The sequence below is a fragment of the Fopius arisanus genome, unplaced genomic scaffold (genome assembly GCF_000806365.1).
Source record: "Fopius arisanus strain USDA-PBARC FA_bdor unplaced genomic scaffold, ASM80636v1 scaffold00015, whole genome shotgun sequence".
In the NCBI taxonomy this organism is placed as follows: domain Eukaryota; kingdom Metazoa; phylum Arthropoda; class Insecta; order Hymenoptera; family Braconidae; genus Fopius; species Fopius arisanus.
Genome location: NW_011887754.1, coordinates 328,057 through 345,288, shown reverse-complemented (window position 1 = coordinate 345,288; position 17,232 = coordinate 328,057). Strand labels below are relative to the sequence as shown.

General features: G+C 43.2%; 1 protein-coding gene and 1 long non-coding RNA gene across 3 annotated transcripts in view; one reads left to right on the top strand and one right to left on the bottom strand.

Annotated features, from left to right (window-relative positions):
* The first annotated feature begins 145 nt into the window (after positions 1-145).
* On the top strand, positions 146-15,196 carry LOC105263422 (uncharacterized). Its single transcript, XR_891898.1, has 3 exons — positions 146-612; positions 14,494-14,653; positions 14,760-15,196. It is a non-coding gene; the product is annotated as an uncharacterized lncRNA (long non-coding RNA).
* The window catches only part of LOC105263423 (LIM/homeobox protein Lhx9), a 26,406-nt gene continuing 18,103 nt past the window's right edge, over positions 8,930-17,232 (bottom strand). For both annotated transcript variants that reach the window (XM_011299630.1, XM_011299631.1), the window contains exons 2-6: positions 15,378-15,682; positions 13,447-13,620; positions 12,951-13,183; positions 9,861-10,096; positions 8,930-9,619 (exon numbers count right to left, since the gene is read on the bottom strand). In XM_011299630.1, coding sequence (XP_011297932.1) covers positions 9,365-9,619; positions 9,861-10,096; positions 12,951-13,183; positions 13,447-13,620; positions 15,378-15,682 — 1,203 coding nt within the window. In that variant the 3' untranslated portion in view covers positions 8,930-9,364. The remainder of the gene's footprint in view (positions 9,620-9,860; positions 10,097-12,950; positions 13,184-13,446; positions 13,621-15,377; positions 15,683-17,232) is intronic.

Genomic DNA, 17,232 nt, shown 5'->3' with positions numbered 1-17,232 from the left:
GCGCGCAGTTGGCGTAGGGAAGCCCCATTCCCCTCTCTCACGGAAAAAAGGTTTAAACTCGTTTTCGTTTTCGTCGCTAATTAGACTCGTTAAGCGCCACGGCGTAGCCATAACCAGGCAACTTCAGACCGAGGAGAGTCCCAGTTGTGTTCCAAGAGAGGAACGACTAAATCCAATGGCAAACTAGTGCTTCGCCGTCGTCCACTCGGGGTGCGTTACCTCATCCACGTGAATTCTCCCAAAAACCGATTACACCGTCAACCCCAGATCTGACGTTTCAATCGACCTCTCACGTACACCGATTGTACCAATTGTACCGTTTATACCGACTGTTTACGCGGAAAAGTCGCGGTCGTGTGTGGGTCACGTGACGGACAGAGATTGGGTGGCTGTTGGGTGGGTGTAATTTGACTCAAGAGTGGTATTGATATCCCACGATGATTCTGTAACGTGTGGTACATAAATAATGGTACGGTGGGCGCAGGGATCGGGGAAGACCGGCCTAACCTCAACTTGGCCAGTGCTCAGTGGGCGGCCATATTGGATCGTGATATGGGCCCGCAATTAAGGCCGAGTAGGCCACCCGGACGAGGAGCGCACCTCAGCGATAAGGTGAGTTCTTCGGCGCATATAAGACTATGGGGTCCCCGGCAAAACCCGAGACCCCAGACCTGACCTCGTGTAGAGAAACTCCCCTCCAGCCCCTTTCTCCACGTTCTCCGGATACCGGCACTCTTTCTCTTTCTGTCTCTCTCTCAATCTTTCTCTCTCTGGCTGCTTGATGGAGAAGCGTTGGTGAGCGCTCTAAATTTTATTCAAGAATAATAATAAATAAATCTAATAATATCACCCCTGAGCATATTCCAAAAAAATATTACAAGTAAAAATATTGCGATTTAAATAAATGACTTCGCGAGAATATTGCAAGTCGAGATGGGATGATATCATTATATTATTTTTTTAATGTTACAAATTTACAAAATTATAATTTATTTACAAAGGGTTAAGGGAGATATTTTGATTTGTGTTATTTTGATAAGCAATCATAATAATTTCGAGTGATTCTGGAGGTTAATAGGCGTTGCTGAAGTTATTTAGAAATTGTTGGGATAAATAAGCCGAAAAATTCGGCCCCGAAGACCGACAATGCTGTTTCTCTTAATAACAGGCAAACGTGTCTTCATTAGCTTTTGAGGAATCGGCCTTGATTCTCACGGTAGCGAATTCTGTATCAATAATCCCGAATTAAAATATCCGCGTGCGGATTCCGCTGCTTCCTAAATTCCTGGGACGTGTGTTTCGATATTGGCATTGGGTTTCCTTGTGAAATGGTGAAACAACTCGAAGAATTCAATAATTAAACCAAAAAATAAAATAGAGAGAAAAACAGGGAGCATCAAAAATGATTTAATCCACATCCTATTCAATTAAAAAATTTTCCTCGTATTAATACCAAATGAAAATTCAGGAGATAATTACGTGTATTGAAATAATAAATTTTGTTCGCTCCTTCAAGTTGAAAATCGCCAATATTTTTGATAGTATTGTAATTTTCCGTGGAGACATAGTTTTTCCTGGGGTAACCAGGAAAGTTGGGAGCAACAATATAAAGTACTCCCTAGGATCGGATGACGGGCCTCCTGGATGGGCCGTAATATCGAATAACTTATCGAAACCCCAACAAAAGGTGTATTCTTTTCACCTGTTGTAGTCTGTGGTCGCCAACGATCAGATAAAAACCGTTGCGCAGAGCAAAAGAGAGGCCATGCACGGTATGCAAATGCTGCCTCCACCGAGCGAACTAATGAAGATTAAGAATCCCAGCGGAGAGAATTGAAAAGACGAAGCGGGAAGCAGTTTCGAGAAATGCGAAATTTTTTCAAATCAAACAAAGAGATTAAGCGGTTGAAATAAAAACTGGAGGCACACTTGTCTCATTTCTAAAACATCTTCCTAACGAGTGGTGAATTCCACCGATTGAGTATAATCTCGTAATAGTCAAATGAATCTAGTTTGAGATTGGACGAGACCTCCCACCTGGTGGATTTCATTGAAGCGAACAGTAGCTGTTTGCGGTAGCGGTGAGAAATATACCTCAACGGTCAATTCTCATAACCCTTTAACCCTGATCGGTAGGGGCCTGGGGCCCAGCCTCTGGCACCTCGCCCCCCGATTTTTCGATACCTCTCGACGTCTTCGAAAAATGTCGCCGAAGAGCCGCCACTTAAAAATAGCGCACGTTGCCACAAATCATTGAGTAGAATTCCCTCACTCCGTTCGATTTCACGGGATATTCACCGTGTTTTTCGGCCCGGTATCCGTCGAAGATGGAAAACGGTCGAATGGCCATTCTCAAATCGCATAACGAAGCCAATTAAAATTACCCAGCGATGCGGAGGGCTTGGGCTTCCTATTATCGGATGCCACAGTGTTGCGTAACCGAGAGCTCAACAGTTTCACATGTGGAGATGGGAATCGAGAGCGTTCAGATTATTGAATCATTTTTGCATTAAAATTTCTACATCCACGACAAGAACAAATACCGCGCTCGAGTTATTTGCACCAAGTGGTTTTCGCCCTTGTTTATCTTATCGGATCTGCCGGTCTGATCTATTACCTGACTCCCGTGATTGTCTCTTTACCATTGAATCGAGTGAGAATTTGTTGGCTGTTCTTCATATTTTAATGGGATATTCTTCCGATGGTTGCTGCACACTGATGGAAAATTTATTTGCCCCAGTGAAATTTCGCCGAGACAATTAACTGCCGGGAATTTTTCCACCTGATAATGATGTTTCATGTTCTCTGCGTAATTGCGTATTCCGGACATATTCTGGAGGAACTGCAAATTTTAATCATGGCCTATATTATTGGTATTTTTTGATAAGAGCAATACGCAACGATATATCAAATTATCATCTACTCATTCAACCGACAAGAGCCGAGTGAGTAAAAAATAAATGATCACTGCTCGTCGATGGTAGAGAAAAAGGAAAAAATACGACTAAAGAGGAGGGGGTTTTAACCTCCCCCGCAAGTTAAACGAGCCCTCACCTGAACCTATTCCCCAGGTTCATCCTCCCACCCTCACCTGCCAGAGGGCACTCAAGTGGACCCTCGCACGCTCATGCCCGACGCGCGCGAGAGGTGATAAATCACCTCGCCATAAACAACCGATATTTCTCTCCGAATGTTTACCGAGTACGCTTTAAATGCCTTGTTAAAACAAACCTACGCACGTATTTTCAGTACGCATGTATGTGTGCGTTTGTCGTATTTTTTTAACGGTCATTCGATACGTTTGCCGTGGGTTAAGCTCCGATGCATCACCGAGGGATTCATCAACTTGCACTTTTCACCGGTGAAATCACCGACTTTTCTCTTTTTCCTCCACATCACTCCCCCTCTTTTATATTCTGAAATATGTTAATGCACGGTGTCATAAATTCAACGAGGCCTAGGTCAGGCATGAATCGGTGGGCGTTACCCGGTATCCTTCATTTCGAAAATTGAGTTATGAGTGGTTTTAAACTAAAAACCCATTCAACCAACTCCAATATTGAGAATTGACTGCGAATATATCGGGTCACAGCGTCGTATTTTATACTTGTACCGATGAAGTCTTTGATAGATATCCTCGGTTATCCATCGTTGATAGGCTATGAAATTCGTCGGTGAATTAATTTACGAGTGGGGAATTTTTTTTTTACTTTTCTGGGAGTCGCCAAAGGTGATACACTGGTTGTCATTTTGTATTCATTTTGCGGAGAAAATTCTCAATTTTATTACAACGAGAATTCCGTGGATTGCAGTTCTGAAAAAATTCAAAGGAATTCTCGAAAGTTCTCCAGAATTCCTGTAATTGTCACATATTTTAAAATTATCTCTGGGAACTCAGTGAGAATTTCACTTGTGAAGAACTTCTAAAAATTGCGTTGGAAATTTTGAAAAAAAAAAAATCTTATTAGAATCCCATGAAATTCAAATTCAAATGATTTTTTTAATAAGGATTTAAAAAATACTAGAAAAATATGGCAAAGTGGTGATTACAAAAAATTCACAGGTCACCCAAAATTTTCCTTTGGCCGCCATACCACGTTCCTTTTCTACTTCACAACAACTCGTTCCAGTTTTTGCGTCAGACGCAACGTTGACGTACTTTCCTGAGTGAAATGCGTTAACCTTGTAATTAATGAATATTGCCAACTAAATATTTCCTAACTAATTGTTTTAAAAGACTATCGATGAAAATTGTCATTTTTTTTTTAAACAGATAGATAATCTATCGAGATATTCCTAAAAAAAAGTCAGCGAGCAGCTAAATCACCCCACCCTCTCCCTCCCAGCTACAGAATTTTTCTAAAAAAAAAAAAATCCCCCAACGCTGCAGCTCCACTCCCAAGTGGTGGCTATCCTTGACAGAATGAGTACAGAAACGAATCGGCAAAAGCGTCCATTTATTCACAGTTTCTCGTAATGGCTTTCTCATCTCCAGCACCTGCACCAGGTCCCCATGGAATCCCATCAATTCCCCAGAAATGTAACTACGATAAATAATCCACCTTGACATCTCTCGTTTATCATTTATTCCACATTTCACGTAATGGTGGATAAAAAAAATTCAATTAGAGCAGGTGAAAGAAGGTGTTTCTCCACCGTTGTTCTATTTACATAAATATTCAACATCTTCGAGGTATTTTAATTATTTTAATTTTCACGGAATACTTCATCGGAGATACTCGATCGAAGGGAGTGAAAGAAAAAAATCGTCGAATACGCATTTGTGAGGGAAGAGGGAGGTCTATGGATAAAGGAAAGGTAGAGTGAAACTTGGTAAACGGTCAGAAGCACTTCAATTAGCATAAATCGCCATTTTCGTGTTCCCCTTTGAATTCCGTCGCTATGGCGACCTTTGTCCAGATCGTGCTACAATGGCCACTATCTTCCTCCTTCCACCTTGCTCCTCTTGTTCTCTCCTGGCCATCTCCCTTCCTCTCTCCCACCCCCCCTTTCCTCCCTCCTTTCATTTTTTATTATTCCCTTAACCCAACAGAGAAGAGGCGCGCCTCTTCCTGGAGAGAACGACCATCGCAAACAAAGAATCTTCCACCGCGCGTCGCCCCGCCACGAGAATGAAAAAGCGTAAAAAACTCCTGATACACGAATAAGCGATGCGCCGGTTGGATAATCCTGGAGACTTGGCAACACGAAAAAATAAAGGGGGGCCACAAGTGTGTGTACGAGCTAACGTGAACTCTCACTGCATCCGAGGTCCCCAAGATGCTGTCTGACTCTTTCCTACCATTCTCCTCGGGCTATCTGGTTTTTCTCCCGATGGCTGTGGAAAAAGGGGAAAACCCGCAACTTCTCAGATTTTCATCGCGTCAAGAGTCCGGTAAAAATTCAAAAAAATAGATAACTCAATTGTTCCCTGGAAATTATGAAAATTCATGAGACAGCGTTCCTGAATGTAACCTGAAGAAAATTTCCGTTCATCTTGAAATTTTTCCTGAAGAGATCGGGGATTTTCTGGATTTTTAAAATTTTTCTGAATTCATGAAATTCTTCCAGGTAAAATCATTGAGTTTTCCGATTTCCTTGTCCTATGGAATTCGTGAATCTGTGATCCAGCGATCCCGTGGTATCGACCAATGAGAATGAGTCCCACATGTGTACAGGGACTTACGGAAGGGACATGGGTGCTGAATCAGTTTATGCGCGACAGGTTGGCCGTTTCGAAGGGGGACAACCGAAGGATGGGATATCCAAGTCCACCAGCATCCACCTCTCTCGTGCACACAGGATTTCATGCTCCCTACACCCAACCAGCGAGGAGACATTATTTACAACGTTCACCACAGTAGACAATGCCAGGGTCCACTCGAAGGCGGCGGGAGAAGCCGACCCGGTAAAAGCCGCCATCTTTGTTTCTTTTCTGTTCTCCATATGCAACATCTGCCCACCGCGATATTCCTTACCCCACCGAATCGGAGTTTCGGGCTCCCGAGGGAATTCACTATCGCCCAAGTTAAACTCACCGGCAACTCCCAAGTATGCAACCTCTCGCGCCATCCCTATCGTTATCGTAAACCTCCCGTGAACATGGAATTGGGCTTTACCCCCCACTCAACTCATTTTATTTTTCCTCCCAACACCCTCCGACGGAGGTGCTGGTACCTCGACGCCATTTGCCCGGACGAGAGGGCAAACGCGTGTGGTCCGATGCATTATCTCCGCAACTACTATTTTTTTTTTTCCAATGTTTGAATAACCGGCCGATACTCTGGAATTTACTGCTTCATGGCTCGTTGCCTTCCTATCGCGACAGGCGTCAGTCAGGTGTAGCCTGCATATGAAATATACAGTTCAACTCCGAGGATAAGTGATGGAAAAACATTTGTTGATTGCTCAGAGGATGAATTTTCATTTTAGAGCTTGTTCTGTCTTTTTCAGATTTTTGCATGACCTGTAGACATTCGCTGATACCACACCTTGGAGTTACATAACATTTTTCTTATGAGTTTTGTCAACAATTTTTGTGCATGTCACTTGCGTTTTCAGAGTGCACCGAAAACTGAACTTCAAAATAATGGATGCAGTAATTTTATTATTGCAGCCCCCGGATTTAGTGGAGTATGAGCGAAATATCGTGAGGATTTCGGTAGAGATATCGAAATATTTTTTGGTCGTGGAGACCGAGAATATATCGGCAAGGAGATAGAAGAACGATGGCGGTACTTGTGGAAAGAAGAGATATCCCCGATTCGCAAAGCGGCAGCTGTAGCCGCTTCTTCTCTCCTTTCTTCTCCTCGCTCAGCGAAAAGACAATCTCGCCAGTTTATATGTGTGCATCTTCTCCCCTCGGATAGATACGGAAAGCGGTGTATCGTCTCACGGGCCGAATAAAGAGAGTCAGAAGGCCGAGGATATAGAGGACAGGAGCAAAACGGAGAGGCGAACGAAACCAGCCGCCCCAATAAAAACTCGCGTTTGCCTCTGTCTCCATCGTCGCACTCACATATCGTTTCCCCGAGAGAAGCCAAAGAAATGTAAGAGGGCCCCTTGGTAGGGCATCCTCGGGGGAGAAAAAGAAAGCGAATTGACGATTGAGAGAGGGAGGGAGACCGGGCGCGGTCCACGTCCCGACGTTTTGACAGAACAAAAGAGTATCGACCGGATTCACTCGGCTCTACCTCCTGTCCCTCCGAAATAGAGGTACCTCTGGATTATCATCTGCGCATGCGTGCACTTGCGCGTTTAATTTTCACCGCATCACCTGCAGCGCCATCTGCATCGGCAAGTCTCACCGGAGTGCCGATACTTGAGCGGATTCGGCCGCCACCGCGTACAAATTACTGAAAATTGCTCCACTTTTTTGATCCATCATTCGCAAGAATCCAGCCGTCTTGTATTTCCACCTCTTCACCTCACCTCTTCTGCCATTGTCTTATGGGTGTTCTCGGTTTGTCGAGGGGTGGGAATCAGTGGAAATACCGATGCGCGTTTTCTTGCGCGGTACTTCAAACGCGCGACGACGCTGACGAATCGATCCGGGTGGTTTAGGGGGCCGGGGGTTTTATCTCACGAGAGAGAAGACTCGGATGGGATTTATGATTCTGGCAGGGATTGAAAGGCAAGTTCAAATTCTCAAGAAGTCTCCAGAGAGCCCTTCCGTGGGAAAGCACCAGCTACCAAAGTTGGCAGTTGGATAAAACCACTCGGGGGATTTTCAGCGAATCAACTGTCACCGCTGTTTTTTGAATCGCAGAATAATTGATCTACGTCCTTGGGGAGGGGTTGAGGTTCGAGGGATTCTTCATTTGTGATATGAGGATCGCTGGTTAGGACGCGAGACAGTCCGACGCCTTCGACCCACTGGGCTTAACGATCCGCGTCTAATTAACGTAAAATTCAATCAGTCACGGAAGAATAACCTCGGCACGTTCACATCGTGTGCACGCGGATTTTCACGTGAATTCACTTTCCACCGGAATTCTGTAATTGCCGGTCGCTGGAATTATTATATTTCACGTATGCGCTTGTTTGAGATTGCGCGGAGAAAAGGCATTTTTTTTTTTTAGAATAAGTCACTCGATCCTAGGGGTCTGTGTTCCTGACGATTAATGAGCATGACTTACTCCGAATTACTGACTTTTTTACTTGAAAAATCTTGATCTTAAAATGTGAGAAAACCAAATGTCGAGATGATTAAAAGCCCAACTAAAATCAGCTCAACCCACACAATAACAATTAACAATTAACTTAAATCAAGTCAAGAGTTCTCAGAATTGAAGGATTTTTCTTCGCCATAAAAAATCTTCTTTCTCTGTACGTAAATTGAGAATGAGTTGAATAAACTGCCTCGTACTCCACGAGTGTAAAGAGGATTCATGGAAAATAGTGAGCATTAATATCGGCGTATGCAAAAGTTGGCCAAACACTGGCGACCACCAGACCTTGCCCTCCAAGTTCATTAAATATTAACGAGAGTCTCAATTTCTTCATTTCGCTGATGAGTCGCGGAGAGTCTGAGCATCCGAGGTCCGCATATAGATTGAAAATTAACTTATATGAGCGCCCACCAGAATATCCACCCCAGTGCATGTGTATTTAAAAGCTAAACTCATATAGACACTATTGGGCTTGTCTCCGGGCGCGAAGAAGAGTAGTGAGTGGTTAAACACGCGCGTGTTCTAAATTATATGTATTATGGCACTAACAATTCACACAGGTTTTAAGTAGGCTAGCAAAATCAGCCGCCCCTCCCCCCTCTTCCTCTGTCGTGAAATCTTTAAATACCCAATTTGATGCTAATTAGGATTCCCAGAGAGACACGAGATGTCGCGGTAAAAAATGTTGCTCTCGCTTATCTCAGTACAAATTAATCATGCGAAGACTAGAGGTGAAGTAGCATAATTATTTATCTATACATCACACATTTTACACTTGTTTCTCAATTTAATTTACAATGATGCTGGATTTAAATAAACATCCGAGACATTCGTTATGACACTGGAAATGAAGAAAGGAATGATTATTGCAGACGCTCCCCAATCCTCAATCACTGTCGACACACTTTCAAACCTATTGTCTAATCACTTTGGTAATTCGGATCTGCCAACTACGATTATTATCACGTATTACGTCTAAACGAGTTAATTTCAATGAAATAGACTGCGTTGTGGTCTAGTGACTAGTGGAGTTTTCTGAACTCAATTTTTTTTTTTCTCGATTCTATTGAGTCTGTTGGGGGGTTCAGATTAAACCGTTAACACGTAGCACCGTAAGTCTTTTATTGGATGAATGATTCGTTTATTCATCCGGGGTAGCCAGAGGAGAAGCTGTCCTCCTCCTCCATTCGTTGTCAATAGAGATCGGAGAAGGACATCTGGGAGGATACGCCTGAGTGGAGGTGATGGAGTGCGTGGATCTCCTCCATCGAGGTTGAGGGCTGGCTGTTGCTGTCCCCCAAGAATGCCGCGTTTGTTCCAATGTTTGGGGAATTACCCGTTGATGAGGAGACTGGGGTACCCGGACAACCCACATTGCTCCCACCGTGGTTACCTTCCTGACGCATCATGTTGCGACGCCATTTGGCTCGCGCGTTTTGAAACCACACCTGCAGCAAAATAAAAATCTCCTATTTCATATTTTTATATTTTTTAAAACTTATGGCATCATTACCAGGGATTCATTCCCAATTTTTAGGAATTTCAATGAGAGAAAAAGGGAAGCAACAATTGTTTTTGATTTAATTTTTTATGGTTTTTGTGGAAAATTCTGTGAAAGACATTCAATAAAATTCAAAAAAATTTATTGAGCTGATTGTGACAGACCGAGCGGATAATCATGGGAATCACCTGTAACACTCGTTTGGACAATGCGGTCTTCTGCGCCAATTGCTTGAGGTCCTTGGCATCGGGGTTCTGATTAATAGCGAAATAGCTCTTCATGGTCCTCAGCTGGTGATGCTTGAAACTCGTCCTCATGCGTTTGGTCCTCTGGCTCTGGTGGACTGGTCCTGGAGATCCCACGGACGTGTCGTAAGCAGTCAAAGACTCCATGGAGGACGAGAGCTCATTCGGGTGCAGGAGTTCTGGGAAAAATCCAACAACCGAATAATTTCGATGAACAACTGCTCGTCGGGCCGTCATTTGTAATCAATGTATGAAACGGCGGTCAGCACGTGCTGCCCCTGGACCACCGCTTCAGAATGACAAAAGGAGGAGCCCTGAAAGAAGGGTAACACGAGCAAAAAGACAACTTTTGTAAAACTGTACGTGAGGCAGCTGCAGTCGCAGACTGGATCGATTGCTTTTCGAGTATTGTGTAACGGTACTCGATTCTTCAGGGGATCCGATCCTTGCCAATTTCACGAGACCGAATAAAAATTCCGCGTCAGTCAAAACACTTTGCCACGGTTCATTTTCAAACTGTCAACAACATTTCAGGAACGAAGCGTTTAAATAAGTCAAGTCGACTCATTTTTCACTTGATTTGCTGCTGAATATCTCCAGATCTAAGGCAGATAATGAAATTTTTATAATAAACTTTTTTGTAGAACCTCACTCTCTCTGTTTAAGACATTTTAACAAAAATTTCGATATCAGCCCTCAATTCTGAGATATTTATTGAAAACCGTGTGCCAGTGGAAATCCGCGGAGATAAAAATTGACGAGTTAGATCGTGGAGCCGAGATTCCGAGAAATATCTTTAGGACATTTAGGATTTAGGACACCTCAATTGGAGTTGGGTGGAAGGAGCGGTGTTGAGCAATGGCCGCGTTGGACAACTCCACCGGAAAAGGTAGAAGGGAGTGGTAAAAAAAAAATGTCTGAAAAATTCTCGGTTCCAGTCGGCAGTTGTTTCAATATTTATGTCACATCGCCATCCACTTCTGGAGAAAATATTTCTGCAAGGTGCATCAAGCTTCCGGTGTCTGAAGCGCAATCAACGAAAAACGAAATGAATAAAACAGAAATTGAAGAAACATTCATCTGCTTAGCTCCCCAGTCCCATGGATTCGGCACAAAAAAAAAAGTGGATATGGACTGGCAAGTGCCTAATTAAGCTCAACTATTTGCTGCGATCAGGATGAAGGGATCGATTGTGCGCCGAAGGTGGAGGAAGGTCTCGGTAGGATGGGGGCATGCCTTAAGAATGAGGTCACAATTTGTCACTGCGGGGGAAAACAAAAATTGGCAAACCAAGTGCATTAAGGCTGCGGGCAGATGAAACGACGGATCCAGCTACGAGTGGGACAAATAAAAAGTGAGGAATCGAAGAAGAGTGAAATAAAATGCAGTATGCACTGAGTGAGATAAAAGAGAAATGCGAGAAGGTGGAAGAAGCAAGTAAGGGAATGTAGGTATCAGTGTTCGGCCATTCTGGTCGCAGTGGCTGGGTATTGGTCAGCGGCGGCATTCTTTTCCGGGAGGGAGCGGCCAATCGATGCATCTCAGCGTCGATACCCATCTGTCACTGTCCCCTGCGGGGCCTCAGCCATGTATTCCCTCCTTTTATTTCCCCCTTTGTCCCATTCTTTATACCCCCTTTATTCCAGTGAACTCGCCATGAACTTATCCTCCCCCAGGTTCAAAGAGAAAAAAAAAAGGACATTTTCATTTTCACAAACACCTCCATTATTTTTGCAATCCAATCCAATCGCACGATCAATTGAACTCCATAACTATGTTATATATGATTCGGATACAGCCGAATCCGATTTGAAAAATTAAAAACTGCTGTCCCTGCATTTTAAAAAATTGAACTCAACGTCGAGATCGATACCTGAGAATAAAAACAGTTCCTTCTCAGCGCCGATGCGGTGTTAAATTTGAATTGGAGGTAGAGGAAAAAGGGTGAAACCCGTCCGAGAGAACGACAAAGCGCTAAATTGTTATCATGGAGAATCAAAAAGAAAACAATGTTGATGATATTAGGGGAATAAATACATATGTCTTCGGCGCGCTTGTATCCTTCCAAGAGACAATAAAACTTTAGGGGATATCGTCATCGAGCGTTATGTGTGGGACTGCTGGTCGTTCTGGAGAAGACGATGGAGCGAAAAGGGGCGAGACTGGAGGATTTTATAGCTCCTGGATCGTAAATTCCAGGTTGGCGAGGAGAGAAATCGCTCAGCGCTGTTTCTTCAGTGGGTATCTTCTCCTCTTTAATTGTCCAGCGATTATAAAATAACTGAGAATGACGTGATCGGTCTTTTCAGCTTGACCATTCTCGGGTGGCTCGCGAGGATATGTCGTCGTAACTGGTTCAACTTAACGTTTCATTGTCAACATCCCTCGATTTTTTACACCCCAGTCCTCCACGCGCTTCAGCTTCTTTCTCAACGTTCGGGGAAGCCATTCATATTTCTCTCAGTGGCCATTAAACGTTTATCGTTGCACGATTGCCGTATGATCTGTTTGACGGTCAGATTTGTTTTTTCTCTTCTTTTTATTTTCCCTTTTTCATGTCTGGGGAACGGACAAATACCGGGTAATTGAGGGAGTGAATGAAAAACACAACACGTATTCCGATGGAAGTATCGACGTGGGGTGGATTCAACTAGGGGTGAATGGGTAATTGGCCGGCTGGTGGACGCGTTTCATCTGTGTTTCTACTTCTCGTTGTGAAACCGGCCATTTGCTCTGCACTCGAGGCCCCGCGGGTCCTCTTATTTGCGCAAGCATCGGTTTTTTTTTTTTTTTCAACCAGTGCAAATACGTCTTCGACGGCGACAAGCTGTTACACGGGGAGAGAAGTTGAGTAAAAATTACCTCTGACAGCGGGGAAAATTTTTGGCGATTTTTTTCAATCGTGTAACGCTCGGTTAAATTACGGAAAATATAATGAATATGGATTGGAAAAAATCGGATAAATTCGTGGGATTTTTTTTCTGAATTGCAGGGAATAATGTAATCGTTGTTGTTCATTGAAATAGTAATTACCGAGGGCGCCTGATGCGAGCCTCATCGTCACCGGGAGTTCTGATCCGGTGACTTCAGAGAGTTTTCGCTTTCGTGGTCGGCCCTTTTGGACGGAACCCACTGACGCCACCGGACTCTGCTCCGGAGCACTGTAGTACGAGGGCAAGGGCGAGACTCCTGGTGATCCCAAGTCCTCCACGCTACCTGGAGTACTACCGTAATCCGCCGTGCAGCAGATCAACTCGTAGTGAGGCCTAAAAAAAAAAATCATTTGATTAATTACAAAAAAAAAATTCCCCAACACTCGCCTCTGACTTTTCACTCCACCCAGAAATAAATTCATAGAAAAATTTCCAATATTCCTGATCCCCGAGATTTCCGATGATTAAAAAATTAATTACCGCTTCAATTAATGTCATTAAACATTACTTGAATTTATAATTCCTTAATTTTATAATTATACTTTCTGAATCCTGAAATTTTATGGGAAACTTTGTAATTTCGTAATGATATTGACCTGCAGTAGACGAGGCCATCCCTCTGTCCGAAGTGATCCCCCTTATTTAAAGGAACCCCACAAGATGCGCAGACGAAACAGGCGACGTGATAGACAAGTTCCCTGGCCCTCATCACCAGCTCCGATGCAGATATTCCAGCCCGACATCTTGAGCACCTGGAGACAGCGAAGAGCCTGTAACAATATAATGTTTCTCTCAGATCTCCATGTGACAGCGATAATTTTCCATTGCCGATAATAAGATCTGATTCATGGTTATGAAGCTGAGGATTTCCTTGGTGTTTCAATGGAGCCACCCAGAAATGGCAAACAATGCCCTCACCCCCCCATAACCAATGCAGCCTACGTTTTCATACAAAACTCGACAGTTACCCGGGAGAGATTTATAATTCCAACTACTAGGCATTGAGTTTCAGTATTGAGTGCGCGATCAAAACCCTGAATCTCTCCTTGGCGCTGCGACGTCAAGAGTTTCTAAAATACGAACGATAGAGACAAAGGTCTCCTCTTTATTCTTTGTTCCTCCCAACAAAAAGATTCATTTTTTTTTAACTTTACGTTTGTGCTCCGACTCTTTTATTTTCCACCGACTTCTCTCTATTCATTCCAGGCTCCAATGCCGGGAGCTCGTATTCACATTGTTGCATATTGCATGGAGTGACGTTGTTTTCTACCCTAACGAACCAGAACCGTAGATATATACCGGAGTATTCTCTTCCTTGCCATCTATATATCGACCCGATCCACAATCTCCATTTTTATTTCTTTCTTAAGCCTCTTATTTTTAGATTTCAATACACCGAGGAAAATTTATTGTTGAATTTACCCTGGCATGGCTGGTGAAATTCAGATTTTTGTTGAAAAACTCCCTAAGAGCAATAATTTTCACATCTTCAGGGTAAATGTTAATATATTTTTCTCTGTGGGCAAACCAGGAGAATATTCGGAAAAAAAAATATGGAAATAAATTTATCTATAAAAAAATATATTTGCCTGTTTCCTTTTTATTTCGTGCAAATACAATTCGAGAATTGAAAATGTCCAAAGGAAGACGGATCATCCTGGGAACAATGGCAACAATCGAAAAATGAAACTTTCACCTGGATGAAACGACTGAGGAGACAGGAATAAAAATATTCGAACCAGATAAGACTTTTCCGCGAAGTGCATCTCTGCGGAGGACCCCGGAAATGCGCGATTGTAAAAGGTAATAATAAATCAACGTAACGAGTGTTTTCACGTCGCAACGTAAAGACACGAGTGTCAATCAAGGATTTTTCATAATTTTTTGTTTTTCTAATCTCTCATCGCAGGTGGTGATGCTCCGGGGGTTTTCATGCCTGGGGAGAGGAAAAAACCGAGAGGACCTGCAGAGGTGGGAGAGGAGAGGGCCATTAGTAGGCATTTTGTGTGGTCCAGAGTGAACACAAGTGACGCTCCTATGCAAATTCAGCCACTACCGCAATAAATACCGAGATGGTGGACCGATGGGTGGCTCTGGGGGTCCGCTGGTTTAATCTTTCGGGGGTACCAACACCAGCATGCATTCCGCATTAATTTCTATTTATCATAAAGACCTGTGAATTTCGGCATTTGGGGAATTAGTCTTTGTAGATATCCTGAAAATATTTAATGAGTGACAATTCATTAATTTCGAGAGAAAATCTTAGAACGATTAGTCAAAATCACGAACTTTTAAAAAAAATCAGTAGAAACTGTAAACTGACTTGCAATTAGCTCATAAAAATAATTTAGATGCAAAATATATTCTAATAATTTTTTAATTCAAAACAGGGAAATTCGAAAAATAAAATCCTTTTGAATTGCCATGGAAAGTTCAAAGTCCGGTTGCAATGGCTGTCTTTAGGGTGTTTTCCGCAATTAAAATGGAGTATCTGATGTTCTTTGAACGAAATTGTCGGATTGCTAACCGATAGTAATCCTCCTTGCAGTAGATATTGCCATCCCTGGCGAAGCAAGTGAGTTCAGCAGCGAGTGGCACTCGACAATGACAGCACCTGAGGCATCCGCAGTGCCATGCCCGATCAGCAGCCCTCAGGTACCACCTCTCCGCAATATCCCGACCGCAGCCCCCACACGCCAATCCACCCTCGGAGCTACCTGAATCCCCCTGATTATCTCGACGACCAGCTGGTGTTGTGTCCCCAGGTGGGGGTGTACTGCTACCGCAACCGACTTCCTTCAGCATCACGGTGAACACTGGCACCTCTACATCCTATAAAAAAATAAACAGGTGCTGCATAAATTCCAAAACTCATCGACATCCTCACAGCGGAAATTGTCCACCTATTTTCGCCCTACACTCTCAAAAATTTCTTAACGATTCCGTCACCGACTCCTCTGAATTTTCAATTATATAGATGAGAATTCAATTTCAACGAAAATTTCCAATTTATTTGGAAAAAAAAAAATGCGATTTTTCGCGTTAAATGATAATTAACAGAAAATGCAATTGAATTTTGAGTTGATTGAACATTCAGGGAAATTAACGGATTCGTCAATGGAGAATTCAGGTGTTCCCTGAAAATTTGCAGAATAGTTTCCAGCGTCAGCAAGTGGTACTGAGCAATTGTGGGAGTACTCTAAGCGAGACTCATCCCGAGTATGTTTTTCTCAAGGAAAACCGCGATGGAAGGGGAGTAGCAATTAATCAATGAAAAATTACACTAATGAAATACCAATTAACGTCAGGGAATGTTTTATTCAATTGTGATCTCATATGAGAGATATCGGAAAGGTGATTTTGCCTCCGAGTCAGCGAAGTGTGTTCACGAGGTACCCGACAATGCGGGGGGGGATAAGATATCCCCGGGTTTTCAGATTGAAATCATCGACCGTATCGTCGCGCCTTGAGAAACAAAGTCATTCGCGTTAACGTATAACTAACACCGGTGCTTAATGCTTAACAGTGTAAAAAGACAGTTAAAAAAAAGAGAGTCGGGTGTACGTTGGCTGAAGGGGGAGATGAACCCAGATGACGTGGTGGAGGTAAAGACGCGGCCACGTCGGTTGCTCGTTCATTCAGGACACGCTCAGGAGGCGCGTGCTCGCGCCTATATACTATACGCACGAGAAATCCATGAATGAAAACAATTCGTGACCGGCGTCCCGTTAATGAATGGATTCCGGAGTAGTAGCTCAGTTTCGAATCGTCGGGAGGAGGTTTGCTAATTGGTGGAGTCGAGGCGAACGTCTCATTCGCGATAACTCAATGTCGCCCGCGGGATGGGGTTGGCTTCACGCGTTTGTCCGGAAATCGGGGGATCAACGGTGGGGGGAATTTTTTTTTTTACTCCACAATTGCCGCCATTTTTTTTTCGGCTTTTCGCCCGGATACCTTGAGATTTTAATGACCCGGCTGACGGCTTTTACCTGAAATCCGTATGTTTCGGGTAATCGGGGACTAGTCGTTAAGTAGTAAATTCCGGTTTTTTTTTTTTTTTTTGAAAATGCCAACTGCTTTTTTAAGTGCAATTACTGGTCAGCGCTGGTTGGGCTGCTCTAAATTTTAATCAATAATAATCATAATGATATTAGCCCTCGAAATATTTTGACAGAAATTACAAGTCATTCCGTCTGTGATGTTTCAACGCGAAATATTTTGAAATATTAATTACTAATATTTCCCTGCTGTAACATTTTTCGACGCAATCGTTTTTTCAGCTGTAATATTTTTTCTTGTGATTTTTTGAGTAACCGACTATTCAATCGTGAAATTTCTGGAAATTTTACGAGAGCCGTCAGTGATTTGGTCTTTTACACGGT